General features: G+C 43.2%; 1 protein-coding gene across 8 annotated transcripts in view; it reads left to right on the top strand.

Moving 5' to 3' along the window:
- The window catches only part of myt1la (myelin transcription factor 1-like, a), a 73,896-nt gene that overhangs the window by 5,296 nt on the left and 47,236 nt on the right, over nt 1-21,364 (top strand). For 7 of the 8 annotated variants that reach the window (XM_035422752.1, XM_035422751.1, XM_035422749.1 and 4 more), the window contains exons 2-3: nt 20,669-20,723; nt 21,050-21,083. In XM_035422752.1, the coding sequence (XP_035278643.1) occupies nt 20,669-20,723; nt 21,050-21,083 (89 nt within the window). Of the gene's footprint in view, nt 1-17,009; nt 17,145-20,668; nt 20,724-21,049; nt 21,084-21,364 lie in introns of all 8 variants that reach the window. The other variant, XM_035422746.1, reaches the window with a different exon arrangement.

Here is a 21,364-nt window from a genome sequence, read left to right as displayed (position 1 = left end):
AATCCATACAGCCACATCAAACCAGAGGAAGAAAGAAAGAGGCAGTCTGCCCACAATGGCCCTCTTGTTGATTGCGTGTCTGAGTACAGGGTCTCCTTTTGTACAGAGAAGGTACAATCTTTGCACTGACCAGGCAAGTTGTAGCTAGCTATTGATCTCTTAAACCCATCTTTGTATCCTCCGCATTGAGAGACGTGGTACAGTCTGACAGTTCACAGAGAAACAAATTTACAGTCGATACTTATTTCAAAACGAGTTCAAAGAAATCTCAATGACAGGAGCTCAAAGACAAGCTTCTTTCTCAGACGGTAACCCCAGGACAAGACTCCCTCTGTATAGCACATAACAATGAAACTGCTGCCCAAATGCACTGCAATTGAAGCTGTTGTACAAACGCTGGACCACGGTTGAGGAAAAAAATAAGATTGGGACTTTTGTACTATCGTGTATTGTTCTCCAAGAATGCTTGCATGCAGTTCTTGCTGGCAGAACCACATTTGTCTGCATCTATCCAACTAAAAGAGAAGGACTGTAAAGGCATATACATCAGCGCCATTACTCTTAATAAGGAGAATAAATAATAACTGGGTAGCGCTTTTAACTGAGCTCAGAAGATTGGACTCTTTCTTTCCTGAAGGGGCCAGGCAGAGCCAAGTGCCACATGCCACATTTGCATTACTGCACCTACTTGAGCAGCAAGGTGCGAACAAGGGCGAGTTGAATGTGTTTTTGGCTGGCACTCTATCATGGGTGAGGCTGTTTGTTCCGGTCAGCAGTTCTGAGGGTCAGGGTGAGCCCCAAAGGGATATAATGCAAGGACAAGTCTGATCTCAACCACGTGACCAGCAGACAGCCAGATTTGCCTGATTTCTGATGAAAAATAAGGGAATAGGTAATCAAAAACTTTACTTCCCAAAGGATGTTACTAAGGGATCCTGTGCTCCTATAATAAGTTAATAAAAATGATAGCTGTGCTAAGTAAGATAATAATCTCACTGAGGTAAAAAATAAATAAAAATTAAATCATAAATAAATAAATAAATAAATAGACTGTGGCTGACCAACAAATACAATAGGACAGCTTTAACCCCAGTTAGAAAACCACAGAAAAAGAATCCGACAGAGTAGTTTTTAGGGCAACTTGCCTCTCTGGTCTTGTATTTTGAGTTTCCATGTGATAACCTAAACCTGCCTGACTTTGTCACTAGTCTCATGGTTTATGTCCATGCACAGTCTCCCTGGTCCAACCAGGTGCATCCACTGCCCTAGATACAGTCCTCTCTCGCACTCCCACTGAGCTTTCTCTCCTCTCCATCTGTGCCCCTCTTCTTCTTCTTCTTCTTCTTCCGCTCATAATTCTTCTCCTGCATCTTTCTTTCTCCTCCTCGCCCATTCCCCAAGGACTGCATCGTTGATAAGTCTTGCCCATTCTCTCTGCCTAATTCTGTTGTCCCAAACGACTGGCTGCAGCCTTTGAAAGTCGCCAATAATAACCACAAATCAATAAACTGAAGATTTTCAACATCGTTTCTTGTATGAGCACATTTTAACTAGACACAACATTTCAGTGGCCTCCGTGCCTTCTGTAGTGTTTGGTGCATGTCCTTGTTTCCACAATGCTTCCTAAATGATTAATCATTGGGGGTTGTAGGCCGTTTCTCCAGTAAGATGCTGACATATAATGGTCTTGACCTCATTTCTATCCAGCTGTGTTGTCTATTGTACTGTGGTCCAGACTAGCAAAGAACAGAAAAAAACATGTAATTATCATAGAGACAAAAGTATCACTGAACTTACATACAAATGCAATCACATTCGTCATATACTACATGCAAAAATCTTGATGGGGGCTACTGTGGGCTCATCCTGTTAAAGACATACAACGCAGGATTTCTTTGCCTTGATGTGGTCCTGTGTTTACAATCAAAGGAGTTTCCTCCTCCGTCTTCAACCCCACTCTCTCACCCTGAGTACCCCACATAATGTAGCTAGCTGGGTAGCTAGAGGTAATGTTCGTACCATGAAATGAGCAAATGTGAGCAACAGTAAGAAGGCAGATTAAATATTATCTTAATTAATTCCATTATGTTGAACATCTAGCTGAATGAATTGCATTATGTTGAACGTAATAGTGGTTTTTATTATAGTGACTTTTATTTTGAATATTTTGACTCTTGCGAAAGTCCTTATTGTTGCTAGCTTCACACTGCTGGTAACGTTACTTACAGGTCTAACAGAAAATCGGCCAACTCCATGTCACTTTTCATTCACTTGGCGAACTTCAGCTGATGCCAACGTGGAAAAGCAATCCCAAGGTTAACTCTAGTTCTTGGATAAGCTTCACTGTATGTTTGTTGCTTCTGCTGAAATATGATCACAAAGTGTATGCCACACCCGACTCCCCACAAAAAAAGAGCACCATGCCCAGTAACGTCCAAAACGCATTTTAGAACAGCAAATATGGGTAAAGATGCACAAATTCAAGAAAAGTGCAGAAATAAAGACCAAGCCAGTGAATCATAGATATGCCTCAGCATGGCTGTTTTTACAATATTTTAAGGGTAAATACAATATTTTGCATAGTATGCCTTTAAGGCACGGTTCCAGTGTCTGGATCGGCCACCTCAGTATCAAATCTGAACTTTTCCGGTGCCAACTATGGCCAGTAGCCATGCAGGGTGATGTGTAGTTGGCACTAGCGGCACCCCAGGAGGAAGGGCCTCAGACCACCAGGATTACAGCGTCTCATCATTCGCTGCTGACCCCTGCTGGCTGATTGCATGCCTGCAGTCTGCCTGAAGACCTGCACATGAAGTGCATCGCTCAAAATGATGTCTGTGCGAGCCTGATTTGCTGTCTGTGGTGTGATAAGAAGTGGCGGCTGACATTATGCTTTGGGGGGGGCACATGCTTGTCTTCACTTTCCTGAGTCGAATGGGGAGTTTCAGCGCTGATAAGTAATGAATGCTGATAAATATAATTGGACATTCTCAATTTGAGGGGAAAGACAGAGAGGTGCCGGATATTTACACATTATTTACGAGCAGGAGCAAACATATTTGTGGTGTATTTATATACAGATTATTTCCATATTATTTTCATATCTTATACACCATATATTTGTCTTCCAGAGCATTTCATTATTATGTGTTATGCAAATAAATTACCCACTTTGAACTGGAGCAGATTCTCTGTTCTTTTGTCTTGGTGAATTATAGTTATTTCTCCTTCAGAACTACACATATCATGTAATTTAATCATTTATTGCACACTGAGAGTGGCAAAATCAGGCCATACCTTTTGTGTTCAGTTTATCTATAAAAAAAAATAAAATGTTATTATATTTGGCTCTCTGCTACATTCCAGTCGTTTTACGCCAAATCCTATTCTTATGCAAAATTATAATTATTTCATGAGGAGCATGCAGCTTCCATTATTAAAAAAAACCAAAAAAAACACATTTTTTGGATATAGTATGAATTTCTGAAGTGGAGCAACTACATCCTTCACCACTAGTGATATCATGCTGTTTACCATTTATAAAGGTTCTTGATGGCATCAGAAAATAGCTCAGCACCATTTCATATCATGCCCTTGAATACATTTGTAAACGAAAATAAGGAAAATTTTGCCCCCCTCCCTTTAAGTAACGTGATCCCGTAAGTGCTTTGAATTGGGCACAATGGACAAAAGGAAACATCTCTGGAACCAGTGACTGCACTTAGGCACTTAGGCATCATATTACTGGGCTTGGTATCACATTAAGAAAACCCATTCACAGAATTCAAAAGAAACAATGTTGGAGGCCCTATTACATTTGTATTCGGGTCTTTATGCCTTCTTCTGCAGGTAATGGCTTGTCAGTCCTACCATCCCCTGTAGAATTGCTGGTCCCTTGTAGGTCCATGTTGTCTCTGCAAAAACTGGGCAGGAACCAGTAACAGACCAGGCAGTACGAGGTTCCACAGATGGCATGGCCAGAGGTTTTAAAGATACGGAGACAGATTATGAACTCACCTACAATGCTGCTCACATAGTGCACACTGAATTCTGGTATCAAGGGAGAGTACAGCTCCAGACTGCAAACAGCAAATTGGTGGTACGGTGTCAAAACTGGCAGCTTTGACAATGTTTTTCAGCCAACAAAGAGTACAGTTCTTTATGCAGTACGCATTTTCTAGGTGTTTTCGAGGGAAAATATCCCAAAAACAGCCAGGGAGACCACGAGTACTGTTTTTTTTTTTTATGTTCAAGATGTGTATCAAAACACACATACTGTACGTGGGCCAAAGAGTAAACTTTTGCAGATAGGTCAAGATCTGTGATTTATAAATGTAACCATATCGATTCACATAGCCTCTTCCTTTTTATTGATTTTACAGAAAAGCCTACAAAAGTTCACCAGGCCTATACTAAGTTTTCAGGTTATTCCTATGTTAACCCATTATTAGATGAGATATTCTCTACATGGCCTGTCTTGTATATGCCAACTGTACTGGCATGCTGTTGTCATAATATTTTCAACGCATCACTCCATATACAGTATTTTCCAGACGTGTTCTATAATCATATGGGTCGATGTGCATAAAGTTTGAAAGATGTAAAAAGATGCCATCAATTAATGAGTAACCTCAATTAGTGCGAAGCAGACAATGCATTTTATTTGATTTGGGCTTGCCACGTTTTTAAAAAAAATTTTTTTTACATTTGATACTAGAATCTTGATAAGTATTTGAATACGTTAGAACCATGGGGGGACACAAATAGCCCCACAAAAGTGCATATGCAGCTGTTGCAAGGGCAGATACATTTTTTGGAATGGAGTAGAGCGCATGCATTACACAAAAATAAAGAGCAAAACAAGTTCACTTTATGCATTTAAAGGGAATGAGGTAAGCATCCTAACTGGCCACTGCAGCCAAGCCTTCACCATGCCTTTAACTCGTTAAAAATAAAGCAGCGCCTTGATGAGTCAAGCATCCTCCTGCGTCACACGTGTCATTACAAATGTACTCAATTCCAGCTACTGATTGCCAATGTTTGAAATACCTCAACAATATTTTGTCTATAACGTTCCAAACCATTGCTTTTATCTTATTTTTAATTCTCCTGCCAAACAAATTCAATTTGTATTTGTGCTTAAGATATACCGATTTACAGATTTAGCAGTTATTCCGTGGATAGTTAATAAATGAGACCCCAGCACCCAGTTCACACTTAACTTAGCGGTGGTGTACAGTTACGATTTTGGGATCGGTCATGCAGCTACACTTCTCAGTTAATTTAATTCGAGCCACAAACCATTTGAAGGCTGCTGAAAACATCATTTGCCAGTGCTGCAGTACTTCCCTTTATGAGTGCTGTAATCAAATCCATATGGATTGACCAAGGGATTGTTTCATATGGAGTGAGATGGAAGCTCCCCATGAAAGCCAATGGGGACCCCAGATCAGTCCAGAGTCTCCTTTTCTTGCACAGCCATGCATCCCATACCATCCCCATCTGTGCCAACAGGAAAAAAGCAAGAAAGCTTCGACCAAAAAAGCAAAGTTCATGCGAAATTTGGTCTTCATGTAAAATTTTACTGGGGGGTGCTTTAATGTGCTTCAATTAACAGCGCACACGGAAATACTACTGAACTCGAGCTCATCCTTCAAGCTGCTACAGTCCTTAACATGAGACATTGACTGCAAAATGTCAAAGATGCTTTCCCACAATGCATTTTGTTTTCCCTCGTTGAGCACTCCTGATATATTCCTATATGTATGTATGTACTCCTATACATATTTATATTGTAGGCATTTAGCAGACGCTCCTATACAGAGGAAGTGACAGAACTTACATTCCTTTTGTATACCTCCCATGTGTACAGCTGGAACCAATTTAGGTTCAGTACCTTGCTCAAGGGTATAACTGCAGCATCCCACCTGAGAATCCAGCTTTGGAGTTGACAAACCAGTTCAGTAGCCATTATGCTACACTATGCTACACTTTAGCACCCTTTAAGTTTGGCAATGCCATTTCCAGTGGAGCTAGTGAGGCTAGCAGTCTGGCCCAGCACAACCCTGCCTGCAGAAGAAACGCAGTCACTGAGGGCTATGTGCAGTGTCTTCCTAGTGCTGCATGCGGTGCTTCATCAAAATCCCTGAACCTTGGCGCCCCTGACTCACTGCGCTGCTGTGATGGAAAGAAGCTGCGGCGGCTTCTGATTAAAGCTGCTAGCGAACAGACCCTCCACAGCCACGCGCTTCTTCTTCGTTGGTTTTGAAATAACTGCAATGATAACGACGATCGCCCTTGTCCGGGGTATCAGTGGTTTGGAGCTAGTCGCAGCATCACCTTTCTGTCAGACCCATTCCACATTAATCATGATCTCGGGTTTAATAATCACACTTACTCCTACCTCCAATGCAAATCCATAAGCACTGCATTTCGTCTACTAAAACGTGACGGTGGGCTTTTTTGCATGGGCAACACGTTTTGTAATATTATTTTCAAATATAAATTCGCAGGCTCTTATTTTCATATGTTGCTCTGTTAATCTCAAATTGAATTCCCTTGAATGCATGCGATAACACTAACAAAGACACGGCAGCAGTTCTGCCCCACATTTCCCGCTGAGCATTTAATGATCACCTCAAGTTACCAGCTGTCCACACACCTCCGAAATCAGATGTTTTATTCATAATACATTTCTCCACTTTCTCATCAAATTTTATGTGTTGCATTACACAGTATACAGTATGCACTCTCAAGTATTCTTGAATGCCAATAGTTTTCATTGCTATGTCTTTCTCCCATAGAATGTCAGGACAATGTTTGGCTGTTGTCCTGACATGATGGATAATTTTGCCTGACTTTTTAAATAATTGAATCTGCATATTGCTACATACAGTGCTTGTATTCAGGTTATTATGAAAAAAAAAGAATCAGTCTTTCTGGAACCTAACCAACTCTTCAAGATCTCATACATATTCGCTCTTTAAATTAATCACAATGTGTCCTTTATTGCGAATGTAAACGTGAATGTTATTCATGTTAATATATAAATGTCAATTATCGTGAGTTCGGTGTTCGCCAAAATATCTGCATTTGTTTAGGCAAATATAAGGAGGAATGTTGATTGAATCCCAGGGGGGCTTAAACCCATCTTTTCAGTCCTGAAATTTGTTTTGTATTGATGTCACTTAGTTATCACTCAGCTGATTGCACTTAAGTACGGCGAGCCGGCATCAACTGTCCTCGCAGGTGTACGTTTTAAGTATGCAGATGAGCTTCCCCCTGAAAAAATTACTTTGCATTGCTGATTAGCCGTCGTGCTGGTTGCAGATGATAATATTCGGAGAGGACGATTTTACAGGAGGAGCTGTGAATTTCCCAGCGAAGTGTGAAGAGTGATTGAAATGGCCGTGGCTGAAAGCCAAAGTGCTCTGTCGTCCGCGGATCCCTGCTTTCTGCCGTAATGACAGCCTCCCCCCTTTCAGCCGGCGAGACCTTCGGACGGAGGGGCTTCACCTTCTCGCGGCGTGAAAGGTGCGGCGGGGGCCGCGGCCGCGTCCATTTCACGGGGCGCTGATAGGAGAAGAGGTCAAAATGGGGGTTTCACACCTCTTTTAGATGACCGAAAGAAGAAGGCATCAAAACTTCCATCCAGATCCATCGCCGAGAAGCTTGGCACCAGCTCAAACGATGGGCGACTTTGTTGTTTTTTTTTTTTCTTTTCCTTTTAATTTTTCTTTTTTTTTCACGCTCGGTAATTGGGCTGCTTAATGGCTCTCCAGAAACCCTTGACATGCGTGAAATTATTAACTCCTTCCTCGCCGCGGCACGGATGACTGAGGCTGTGGAAGGCAGACGGCGGAAAGGGTTAAACGTGCAATGTGGCACACTTTGAAAACAAAGCCACTCCCTCTGCCTTTAAACAAAGAAAACTGGAGAAAAAAAAACAAACAAAGCAAATTTATTGGTGAAAGACAACCAAAAATAATTGTGCGTGGAAAAACCGCAATTACGATACATATATATTTGTTTAAGAATGTAAGACGGTGTCTGTGAAGGTACTGAAACAAAAGACAAATAAGGAAATTCAGAAGCACAGTAGTGATAAAAACAATATATTCTCCCATCATGGGTAATGCACAACCTGGGTCCAGGTATACTTTGAGCACTGAACGACTGCTATAAAAAAAATATGATTATAACATAAATGTGATTAATCATTATAACATTAACTACTGACTATCTCACACATGAACAAAATCCAGACTGTCCATCTGCATTGTTCCCTCCACCTACAGGAGGCTCAGAGAGAGAAACCGATCTTGATTTATGAGAATTACACATAATTATGCATAATTTTGAACCCCACGCTACCCGTTGCCTTCTGTTCAGTTTCAACACTAAATCAGGCAAGGCCACCCTTTGTTTGAACCAGTTCTAAAAATGTCCTTGACACATGGAGCACAGTGCTAAGGGTTGATTGTTCAGTTATTGTAAAATGGGTCGTGTCATGAATGAAACTATTCAACAAAAAAAAAAAAAAAAAACATAAAGAAAGCATTCCATCGATTCCACGGTGAAAGAGGGAGCCTGATTTTGCTGATCGCCATGATAAACTAGGCAGAAAGGAACAGAAGGGCAGGACCAGAAAGGTCTTTTATCAAAATTGTGCGAAATTTGAATGGATCGGTGGCAGCTGGAAATAGCTGGTGTTGAGAGAGCTAGTCGCTATGCTAGCAGAATGGGATAATTGACTCCCGCTGCGTGGTGCAGGAGAGGAGAATGAGTCTCTCTGGGGGGTAGTTGTGTCAGGGGGTGAAACCACAGGCAGACGACTCACAGAGAGAAAGAGAGGGGAGGGAACAGCAGGAGATGCAGATTATCAGATTATGAAGTAAGTCATGAAATGCCAAGAATAGTGACCCTTGGGCAGACACAGGACTGTATGGGAAAATCATTGGGGGACACAGAAATCAGCTGGGACGACAACATAAATGAGTTCCAGCAGCTTCACGGTGCAAAGACAATTTAAAAGCAATATTCCTTTGTGCCATTTATTCGACTGTATGTGACACATTGCAAGACAATTGCTATCTGTCAGGATTGCTTATCGTTATTGTTATGGTTATGGTCATGGTTATGGTTTCCAACCACAGAAAAAATATATAATTTGTCCAACAGCTTTGCGGGTTACAGGTGTTATACAATAACCACCCTGACATTCTTTGTAACAAAACAGTTTTTTGTTGAATAATATCGTTTTTTATTGCGTATTTAGAATTAATATTCCACAGTTTCTAATTTCAGGATTTGAGGGTGTGCCTCACCTATGCATGAGCTAACCTGGTAACCTAAGTGCCCTCCATAGCCACTATAGCCATGGCTTAGCCATTTAGGCTTGCTATGGTTCTGTAACTGTAAACAAATAAGTAATACATCAATTAATCAGACCAGCCATTACATTGTCCAGTCCGGACCACAAAACAGACCTGTACAAATAATTTGAAAACTGGACATTCCAGTCAAACACTCAAATGTCTGACAATCCTACTGTCAACCAGTAAGCCAGATCCAGAGCATTTTGAAAAGAAACGTTTACCTTGTAATAACATTGCTATTGTTAAAAACCAAATTATAGATCTCGTACAGATGCGTGTACACTGGAGTTGAAGCCCTTAGCAGAATGCGGGTTCTGGCATTTTAAGGAAGACATGATCTCATTACATCATCTGACTTGAGCTCAAAGTCAGAATGGGCATAAATAAACACATGTAAATAAATATAGACATTTGTATCAATGCATTAACAAACCATTTCCAAAAAGGAAGAGAAATGGTTTTCTGAAATAGGTTCACCTGATCTTTTTGTTGACCCTATTGACATCATTGTGTTTCGCAATGCCATTACATAAATCTGTGAGATGGACTTAAAAGACAATTCCAAACGGATCTATAATGTGAAGACTGGAGAACTCATTATTACTGAAATGTGTCATACACTCATCATGGACAATGGCATCAACAACAACAACAACAACAATAATAATAATAATAATAATAATAATAATAATAATAATATTAACAACACCAATAATAATAATAATAATATTTACTGTTTTTTTTTTCTTTTCTTTTCTTGATTGGGCAGCAGATATGCTGTGCTGTTTTTGTACTGGTTGCCAGGTCTCCAGGGACAGTGGGCAGTATGCTGGTCATACATGCGAGGTCATGTGAGACGCCCACATGGCAACAATTACAGAAGCTCTGAAGCAACAGTGCAGATTTCACAGACAAACACGCACACGCACACGCACACAGACACACACACACACTTTCCTTTCTCCCCATCTTCTCTCTCCCGCTCTCTCTCTCTCTCTCTCTCATGCGCACACACTGAGACAGACAGAGTACTGTAAGCGTGTCAAATATAATTTTAGTCTTTCAATTTTAAGAGTGTAAGACGAAAATGGATGTGATCATCCCTTTATTTGCCTGGCTTGCAGCGGTGGACAGTGATGCATTGTGCGGGACTGAGAGCATGCAGAGCGAGTGTCTTTCCCCTGCGCTTTGGGTGGCGTAGATCCTATTTGAATAAACATGAAGGACTTTTCAATGATGGATGATGATTGCTGTAAAGTAGGAGGGAATAATGTGACTGAATGGCAAGGGTAATGCCACAACCTGCAGAGCAAAAAAAAAGCTAAAAGCTAAAAAAAAAAGCTAAAAACGACATTCTCTGCCCAAAGACGTAAACGCTGCTGATTTCGGGGGGCGCGAAACACAGAGAACAAGCCGCTTTATTTGAGGGTTTAAACGAGCAGTCACAAAAAGCTTTATTCTCCGGAAGCTCTTTGGTTGAACGACGCTGACGTGGGTCTCGTCCACCCGCTGGTGTTTATTCACAGCACTTCCGGGCGCGCGTGGCAATTCCGATTTCTTTTTTGCGTCCGCTCACGTGCTCTCCATCCGAATCCACGTTTTCTCCGGATGATGCTATCCAGGACAGGGCTCGCAAGGCTCACGTATTACAGATTACCCAGTTATACGGCTGGATATTGACTGATGTGCACATTAATGCCGGGCATCCAACCTGTGGGCCCATGCTAGACACCGCCACCCACCCCCTCCCCTTTGCCTGCCCACCAGATCCCCAGTTCTCTAATCTCATTATGGCTCTCCAGCTTGACCACCTCTTAACATACAGCCAAGTCCCATGCCCTTTGAAAGCTTACAATCTAAGCTTTAAAACAGTATGCATTATTTGAGATAATCTTCAACATTCTAAAATCTATTACAACAAAAACCTGAAACTCCAACCCCCCCTTTTTTTTGGAGGTGGGCATTCACAGTAGTTGATCTTTACATTATAAAGAAATATTCAGTATGCCAAAAAAAACAGCACAACAAAAACAATTCCAGGAAATTGCTGAATTAAATTCAATATTTGAATTTGTTGAACATTATCATTTAGGGGTTCCTTGCCTTGGTCATATGAGACATGAGTTTTGATAATGACTTCATTTATCAACTGAAACAATTGATTACACAGACAACACAAAGTAAAGAGAAAAACAAGCCATTGGGGACACCCCTCCTATAGTCAGCGATACTTTTCATTCAGCAAAAATTCTGTAGCCCAAACACTGCTGAATTGGCAGTCTGCTGAATGCATTTGGATTGAATACTTTTGTCAGTTTTCTTGCTTTTTTCATTGGAAAACCTATCTCAGCCTTCAGTGAAAATAATCATAAAGTGCTCTACACACAAAATGGGTCTCTATTATGTGATAGCAGTGTTCTGTTCATGTTTTTGAGGAAATTCTGACTTTATGACTGAATTAATTTTTAAGATTGCAGCAAAGCCCTTGACCTCCTGTATAATCACTGCATGTCTTGTCAACACCTGTTTGACCATGTGTGAAAGAATCTTTCACCTAATTATTGTTTAGCTACAGTTATTGATTATATCATTCAAAATTCACAGATAAGTTTTAAAATGTATTTATTCATTTGCACATATTTATTTATTTTCCGAATAATGCATTTATACTTTTACTAAGACTATCTTCTCAGAGCTAAAATGTATCATAGTCTTTAAGTTACAGTAATATGCTATATACAACAAAATGTTCCATGTCGAATGGACCAATATGTATACTGATATGAGTACATTTGGGGCTCCGTTATGGTTGAAATAGCGCTGAATATTTTACCGTGTGTCCTGGCCCACTGGCACGAACAAGCATAGTCCAAGTGCTAACTTGCGTAGCTGCTCAAGGTACTGCATTTATTCATGAGGCTAAATTATTGGCAGCCATAATGCGAATGATTTATTGAAACGGGGCCAAGCGCCAAACGTGGCTGCTCTGCCAAAGGCCTTTCCCAAGCCAAGCCCCTCCCTCCTCATGGATGATTCCTGCGGTCGTCCGCCCATAAAGACTATAATGGCTCAGTTGCCCTTGCCGATATGTCTCCTACCTCCATTTAAGAACGTAGTGGGATCTAACATGTTTCTCAAGTACAATCTCTACAAGCTTTCCTTTCTTAGCCTTTACCGCAGATAGCTTCACCGCATGAAGGCAGTGGGCCAGTTTTAATTGGAATCCCGGATGGAAGAGAACATGGTTGGTGTGTGGGGGGGGGGGGGGGGGGGGGTGGGTACGTGTCATAAAATTCAGCCAAAGCTGTAGTTCCCATCGCACTGCACTCTGGACCTCCGAAGTTACTGCTGAGAACCTAAAAGTAGCCCTTCAAATCCTTCTCCCTATGCTGGTGTGAAGGGAAGCCATGCCATGTTTATTTAAGCCAGGAGTCTGCGAGTACAATATCTAGGAAGCTAAATCAAACCGTATTTCGACATGGAACGAAGAACCTTATCGTGCTTTTAAGTCAAAGACCTCCATCTGTATTCAACCGGCATTTGTCCTTAGCATTTTTTTTTTGTTTGTTTGTTTGTTTTTTCAGTACTGTTAAAACACAAATCCAGCAATTGATTCAAACTGTGCTTGTGAAGATAAAAAAATGTGGAACTTTTACGCTAATAACAGTAAGGACAAATGAATCAAAGCCCATGTCTTCCTGATAACACATCTCGCCGTGTCAAGGCGAACTGCTTTGCTTTGTTTCACGAAGGTGGCGCACGTCCGTCTGTCACGTCACCCACCGCCACTCTTTATTCCCTGACAACCTCGAGGTGCCCCGGCTCTGCGATGCCACGGGGCCCCCGTGCGAAACGGACGCGGGCTTGAACCTAAAAAGGGGCTCTATCTGCGTGCGCCAACGGGCGCGGGCCTCCCGCCCACCGTCTTGCTCCGTCGCTCTCTTTATGTTTGCTTGTTGCGCCCTGCCCTCCTAATTTTCTGCAGCTCGAGGATACAAAGCTGGTCCGGGGCGAGGGGTGGGGGTTGTGGGGGGGGGGGGGGGGTTAGGCGGGGGCGGGTGGGGGTGGTGAACGGTGTAATACATAATAGGGCTTTCAGAGATCCGGGCCTGCATCAGGCAGGCAATTAAGGTCTTGACGTTTCGTGCTGACGGTCGGGCGAGAGATGAATGGCTCTCGCCCCCTCTGTACCGCGAGTTGATTGGCACCCAAACCTGAGCGTTCCTGTCTGGTTCGTTCCTGTCGTGTTTGACACCCACTGTAATGGGGGGGAGGGAAGACGAAGAGCTGGGCCGAACTCTTGCAAGGTCACACCCTCTGATACCCATGAGGGCGGAGGAGGAGGAGGACTGCCTGCGAGGTACAAAGATGGACAGCAGATAGAGGTGAACAAGTTCCCACATTCAGAACATAAAGTGACCCAAGGAACAACACACATTCCGTGTCCTTCATAGGGGGAAAAAATGTTTCGAACCTGAAATTGAATTCAAAGGAAATCCAAAAGGGCAGCCTACTCCTGCCATTAAAATAACTTTATCTGGATCTTTATCATGTTGTTCATACATTCCTATTCTGTCGTTTCAGAGGGAATGGTCCTGCTGGTCCAAATTTAGTGAGCAGAAGTTAAATCAATCATGGCAATGATATTTCACAGACCCTGATGAATTTGGCTTGTGCTTAAACTCGGCTTTGGCTCAACACCTGCCATATTCAGTCTCAATATGGCAGGCAGGTTTATTCAATTGCACCGTTCTGTGATACAGACTGTTGTAAGCCTGTGAGACACGCTCAATGCCTTTTTAATTTAATGTTCAGATTGCCATTTAGATTGTCCGGTTTAGATTATCCCATTGTCTCCTAAATCCACAAGCACACATCCCTTAAAGGTCTTTAAGCGAATGAGAACGGTGCAAAGCTCCCAAATATTGATCTTTTTCTGTCCCCCTTGCACCGCGTGGTGATGGGGTCTGCTGCCTCAATGCCCCGGCAAGGAGGAGAGAGCAGGTCGAGCACGGCTGATCGCCTGTCTGTCCTCCCCTCTGGGCCGGGAGGCCGGGGACGTCCCCATCGCATCCCGTCGCCATGGCAACCCGCGAGATTACATAAATGAATAATGACATCACCGTGTTTGCATCACGACGGGTCAGCGATCAGCTGGGGTCCGCGGCGCCTATTCTGTGATGTGAGGGGGGACTTGGGGACACGGGGGGGGGGGGGGGGGGGCGGGGTGAGGTGAGGGGGAGGGGGAGGGGGTGGGGGAGGGGTGTGCCTGCAAGTGTATGAGAATAAGAAGAGGATAAATCCATCTTGCTGCTGTTCTTTTTCTCTTAAGAGGCTCGGGTTTCCACTTGGCTGTCACGATGGAAGCACAATGCGATGCGCACTCTAGCGCCGCGGCAACGCAATTATATTCCCACAATGTTACAGAAACGCGCTGGAAACGTTCTGCGCATACGTGTGACTGACAGCGCACGCCATTGAGAGACTACCGCCAGACAATAAACGTTGGCTCTGAGAAAGGTTTCGCTTCCTTGGGGATTGCATTTTTCGCCTCGGTCCAGTAAAATATATTGAAATGGCCTGAGGTTCCTTTTGTATGCACGCCAGCTTATTCTGAGCAATATTGCGTCGGGGCTGGACTGGTGAAGTACACCAGGAGTTTGAAATGCTTCTCGCATTTAAAAGAGCCTCTTTCTTCTCTCTCTCTCTCTGGGGTTTTCGGACTGCAGCTCTGAATAGAATAGCAGAGACTCTAACGGTGACTCAGAGACGAAGCTGTGATGATCAGGCGGCGTCTGTGGGAGACAAAGAGCGAGCGCTCGTGTCTCAATAGGAGCTTTACCTTGGATCCAGCGAGGAGCTACGGCAGTACGCGCCGTGCGGTGGGAGAACAGCGAGGGCTCTCGTTCTGACGTCGGCCTTCGGTGCTGACAGACACGCGCTCGCCCTCGGCCCACTCAGCTACCAAATTTAGTGCAGGACGCGAGAGACGAATGTGAGGATCGAGGCAGACCGAGCGGGACAGACAGGCGACCGCAGATGAAGGAGCGCTGGTCCCTTCTCCTCGGCGAGGAGCGCAGATCCAGATTGCCGTGCTTTAAAAATAATGTTCAGCTCCTATGATAGCCAAAAAAAAAACATCAATGGGAAATTGTTCCACGGGCTGTACGTTTCTGCCTCAACCCAGCACAAGCAGGCACAGTGGAAGGAATAATGAACTAGACGGAATCCCGGAACGAGTTCAAAAATAATCGCTGCGTGAATGGCCAAGCTTTGGAGAGACAAAATTTGCGTACTTATACACCCGGCCCCGACACCAATCGCCTCCAAATCCCAGCGGCATCAGGAATTTACAATTTCATGATGTCAGGCTGCTGTCTCTTAGGAGGTTTAAGGTAGCTCTTTCCCTCCCGCGACTTGAAGCGTGGCTCCGATTACAACTTAAGCAACCTGGCGATCCCCCATGGGGCCCTCATTCTTCCGACACACTCCACCGCCGCCCCATTAACACTTTGACTGTTGTCTCCGTACCCTGCTTTTAATTAGCATCGTCGAAGACAAAGCTCAACAGAGGCAGAGATGGAGAGGGGGAGAGAGAGAGAGAGAGAGAGACAGACAGAGAGAGATAGAGATGGTTCAATAACCTCTGTTCAATGTTTTCTGTCAAGGCAAACCAATAAATAAATACATACATCAAATAAGAGTTTGACAGATAAGTAGATAAACTGACACATAAATACATATAGTTTTTATTCATCCGAATGCATTTAAATGTAATTATTAATTTATTGCAATGCATATTCATGTTTTGAATGAGTTTTCCATTAATTAAAAATGAATAACTAAATGTTCTGCTCCCCTGAAGCAATAAGGTATGACAGTCTGTGGTATATCACGAATGTTGGCACTCTTATTGGTGCAGAGCTTGGTATGACATGTAGCCAAGTAATCCACTCTATACTCATTTTAACGGGGGAGTAAAAGACCACACCCACACTTCCATCTCGCTCGCTCAGAACCAACGCGTGTGCTTTCTTTCTACATGTTCAACAATAGTAGTGAACGGTAGTAATCTTGTGCCAGCATATTTCGGATTAGCATTCACTCAATTAACCCGCATGTTCTCCAACCCATACTTACATTTATTTGAAATTTGTCAAGTAGACATTGAGCTGATTATTCTTTTTTTTAAATCTGACTAATTTTTACAGCCTTAATATCCTTGCTTTTTCCCTATAGTTTGATAAGAATTTTATGAAAGTCTAGCTGCAGTCAGAGAGGATAGAGCGGAAAGAGTATGGTGCAGCACATGTGATGTTAACTTTCCCAAAAATTTTGCTGAATCATTTCATTTCCCTTTAGACTAGACAGGGGATTTAAGCTTTTGCTCAGCTTTTCAGAACGACTTAATAAGAAGGTTAGTGAACTTGATGTGCCATTTTTGAAGGGAATAAGTTGAAAGATCAATCAATTCTGTTCTCTTTAATGGCGTGCCATAGAGTAGACAGGGAAACGTATCCCGTGTAATCAAAAGTGCTTTCAGTGCCATAATGTATACATAGTTGGTCTAGCTCATGCAGGCACGGCTTGCATTATTCTCATTTCAATTATGTATTTATTGTAATTTTATAGAACATGAATTTGGAAGAGAGGCTGTGACTCATTCATTCTGGAGTAACAGCTGCCATTGTGAACCGAGGAGGAGGACGACGAAGGGGTCCGGACCAGAGAAATCGCACCCCACCCCCCCCCCCAAGACGATCTCAGGTACAGCCTGCCAAAATCCGACCCTCTCTCCCCTCAGAGAGCAGGCCCCGCGTCCTGACGGCTGATCCAGAACCAGCGCGTTCCGCCCCCCTGCTTAGCCTAATTGCGGAGCGAAACGTCCGAAACTGATCCAGAGTCGCTCGGGGATGCTTTCAGTCTTAATGCTGTTCCTCCCCGTGCCCCTCCCTCCCTCGCCTCCTCGCACCGACGCCGTATAAATTATCTGGATACGGACAGGGAGGCTCCCAGCCGCATTTAATGTCACTAAATGACTCATAGCGAGGAGCTTATAATGAGATCATGCATATGCATTTCTTAAAGCACCCCACTGTTCCTACATATAGGCATACCAATGCCTTTTTCAGTACAATGGGAACCATATGCTATGTGATTTTCTCGGGGTGACTAGAAAGTGACACCCAGTTAAACAGATACCAAATACATCCTAGTAAAGACTTCTGTTTTGTTTCATCTCTGCATAGTTCTGAAAAAAATAATATTTTAATAATATAATATGATCAAGCATTTTATGTGGCTTCTGTCAGTGCATACTGTACATCAGATTTTGCAGCTCCTTGCAGTAATTCATGGTAATTATTCCCTTTTTTAAAATATTTTAGTCTTTTTTGGTTGTTTGTTATTTTAGCACTTACAAAATTTCCACACATTTGTGTGCAGCTGTATTTCAATATCGTGCTTGTCCTGCGGATATTTCAAGGGTAGAGCCAATTAAAAATGCGATAACCCGAAGCTCCAGCATGATATATGAAAAGGTGAAATTGCCAGCGGGAAATCTGACACCAACTGGCTTTTTGAACAGATTTCTCAATGCCCTGCCCCGGCTCTGGGAACTGTTGCTCTTTTCGACGTACGGGGCGGTGTGTAACCCACTGATTGCCTTCGCTCAGTCACAGAGAAGACTCTCCCCAGATGGCAGTTTTTACTTTTTTGGGTGGTGGGGGGTGGGGGGGGGGGGCAGGGAACCACAGGGGGCAAGTAAATGCCTGTAGCCTATTGACCAACAGTCCAGTCCAGTCCAGGCCGTTGATCCTTGGCTGACAGATCTGTGTCATCTCTGTGCATGAGGAAAAAAGCTCAGGACTACATCATGTGACCGGTTCAACACAGGACAAAGCAATAAGTCATCACGAACAGGCTTTTCTTTTTTACTTGACAAAAATGGTGATGGTAGTCAAGGTAAAGATGAGGCCTAGGTTGTAGCATTTTATGATCAAATGCAGTTGTCAACATGTATCCCAGTCATTATCGTTTTCAGATAATTGACCATTAAATTGGCTAATATCCTCAATGCGTCTGTCATGTGTCTGCCTTTCAACCATTTTGAGCACAGTTCATGTAATCACGAGAAAAATTAAAGAACTGTTTCTATGTTTCTACTGCATTATCAATATAGCATAATCAATTAGATCAGCTGCAGTGTAAGTATGTATTCTTGTAGCCTCTATTTGTTCAGGCAAATCTTTCACTTTGGTCGAGATTGACTTAAAAAAAAAAAAATACATTTTTAAAGGCCACATCAATTTCCGACAAAACATTAAATAATATCCTAATAATACTCATGTCATATAGTGCTCTATCAGTAGGTTGCACTGTTACTGTAATCGTGAGCCTGCCCCCTGAGAAACTTATGAATTTGTATTTCTTTCTGTAGCAATCAACCTCATCACAGCCCCACTATAGTGGAGGGCTTCATCTCAAGGCACTGTTTTAAGGTGAACACGTTGAGTGGAAAACGTGGCTCTACAGAATAAAAGCGTATTGCTTATCTTTTTTCAGCTGTCGGTGGGTGGGAGGCTTCCTCCTGTGTTGGCTGAATTATGGGAATTACTCATGGAAATCCGCTGTTGATAAGCTGTCCATATTCTGCTCTTCTATTGGTCTTGCTCACCCCACATGGCGATGGCAACTCATGCTGGGAAACGTGCATATATAGACGTCATATAAGCATATATATATATATATATACACACTTCTGTGATGGCAGTAACACAAAAGACAGCGCAGCGCAGTCTGAGGCTTGTGCAATTTCACGCTCCCGGGGAAATTCAGCGGGGTGCGGAGATGAAACGCAAAGGGGGAGCGGGTATCCATTCCGAGGCGAAGCGGCGGGCTCTTCCCGCGCGCCTCCCGTTCGCGTCGAGGAAAGCGATCCTAATGACGATAACGCGGGAAAACAAGGACGCCTCTCGCGGCTCTCGTTGCTTTTGCTTTGGCGGGGGAGGTCCGGTCGGGTTCTGGGTTCGTTAGCGAAAGAGCGGGCGGGCGGCGCGTGCTCGTTCCGAATGACCCTTCACGGGCTTTGTTATCTGAGATTACATATAGCGCCGGAGCGGCGGTGCAATAAATTAGCCCAGCCTCCAACGCACTTATGTCACGAAGGCTTCGTTCCCTTGATAAACAGCGCATGTCGGTTGCGTTGAATGCTTTACTTTATTCATTTTCACCAGGCTTGGCATCGCCACATCATTATGGAGCAGTCAAATAATGGGATCCAGCCAGATGAGATGGACATTTACAGCCTTTACAGCCACTTGGAATATAGTTTTCTTTGTTTTGCTGTGTCTCGACATGGTGTCAGTAGTAAGAAATTATTACAAACGAATAGTAGTTTTAAAGTGATTCGTTGAGTCTGGTTGGTCAGATGGCAATAAACACCACAAATTTCAGGCCAGACGTTTTCCCACTTCTTATATTTCCAGTCTTTATTCGAATCCTTATGAGGATAAGGATTGTTTGATTGAATCCTAAAAAAAACTCTTGTTTTATCGAATTTCATATACCCTTAACTTGGCTAAGCTCATTTGTCTGAATCTAAGGGAAAGGCTTTTGAGTCTCTTGGCCAACCATAAATAATAAATGAAATGAACTGATGCCAAAAACAATTAATCAATATACAGCCCAGTGGACTTCATCTACAAAATACATTAATAAATATAGCGATATACAAAATGGAATGCACTGCATGTTTGAATGTCACATTGTTGCACAGCCCAAATTATTCAAACAGTTTGCCACTGATGTGTATAAGTGGATTGGATGCTTACAGTTATTGTGTTATCACGGGGAACATCAGATGAATACAGTATGGACCATACTGCTCTTTATTTTAGTTTATCAATGTGTAAAAAGAACGATTCCCATAATACATATCTCTGATGCTCAAAACAGCAATACGATAGGAGCATATGATTAATCATAAATGCCTGCATCATGTGTACTGAACATGATTAGTTTAAATGAGAAACAATTGCTCATGCGATTAAATGACAAATGAAAGCATTTCAAAAGCACGGCAGTCAAGCATCCAATACGGACTACATTTTGCGAGTGTGAGGTCGGAGGGGTGTGTGTTGGGCGTGTGAAGGTTAGACAGCTGCAGACAGACGGAAAGGGAGAGAGAGGGAGAGGGAGAGGGGAGATCTCGACAGACTGTGGCTGAGAGACAGAGAGCGCGAGGATCTGTGGGATATGGACACTGACTGTCTGAAAATCTCTTCCCCCAGATGGAGGTGGAGGCCGAGGAGAAGCGCCACCGCACACGCTCCAAAGGTGTCAGGGGTATGTCTCTCGCTTCTGTCTGAATCTCCCGGCGTGTCGCTCATTCGCCAGTACCCCCTCACTCTCTACCCCAGCCGTCCTGGCCCCGATAAGCTACCAGCAGCCTTGTTGCCAGATTGGAAGAGATTTCCCTGGAAAATAGTACGTCTGTGAAACCAATGTGGGGGGAAAACACTTGCACTGTTATTATTTATAGTGGGCTTTGCAGTGTAATGGTGTAATTGTAAAGCAGATTAGAAATGCCACTTGGTTGTAGTGATCAATTCTTCTTCTCCTTCTTCTTCTATTGCTCTCTCTCTCTCTCTCTCTCTCTCTCTCTCTCTCAGTGTCTGCAGAACCAGCGGTACAGGAGCAGTTCAGGTCAGTAGAAGTTTAGACCACATACCGCATTAGCATGCGGTCAGGAGTCATGGTCGCTAATGGGTTCCATGCACTTTTCATTCTCCACTCTACACTGAGTGATGCACATGCGAAACGATGTTTCTACAGAGAGTGCAACTCCCACCCCCCCTCCCCACCCCCACCCCGCTGAACTCTCCTGAGTACATTTTTTCATGTTTTATGTCTCAACTTTCCTGTCTGGCCAGGATGCTGGAACTGTTGAACAGTATTCCACCTGTTTTATAGCTTTGACTAGACAC

Source organism: Anguilla anguilla, chromosome 6 (assembly GCF_013347855.1).
Source record: "Anguilla anguilla isolate fAngAng1 chromosome 6, fAngAng1.pri, whole genome shotgun sequence".
Classification (NCBI taxonomy): Eukaryota; Metazoa; Chordata; class Actinopteri; order Anguilliformes; family Anguillidae; genus Anguilla; species Anguilla anguilla.
Note: the sequence above shows the minus strand (reverse complement) of the source record. Positions and strands in the feature narration are given on the sequence as shown.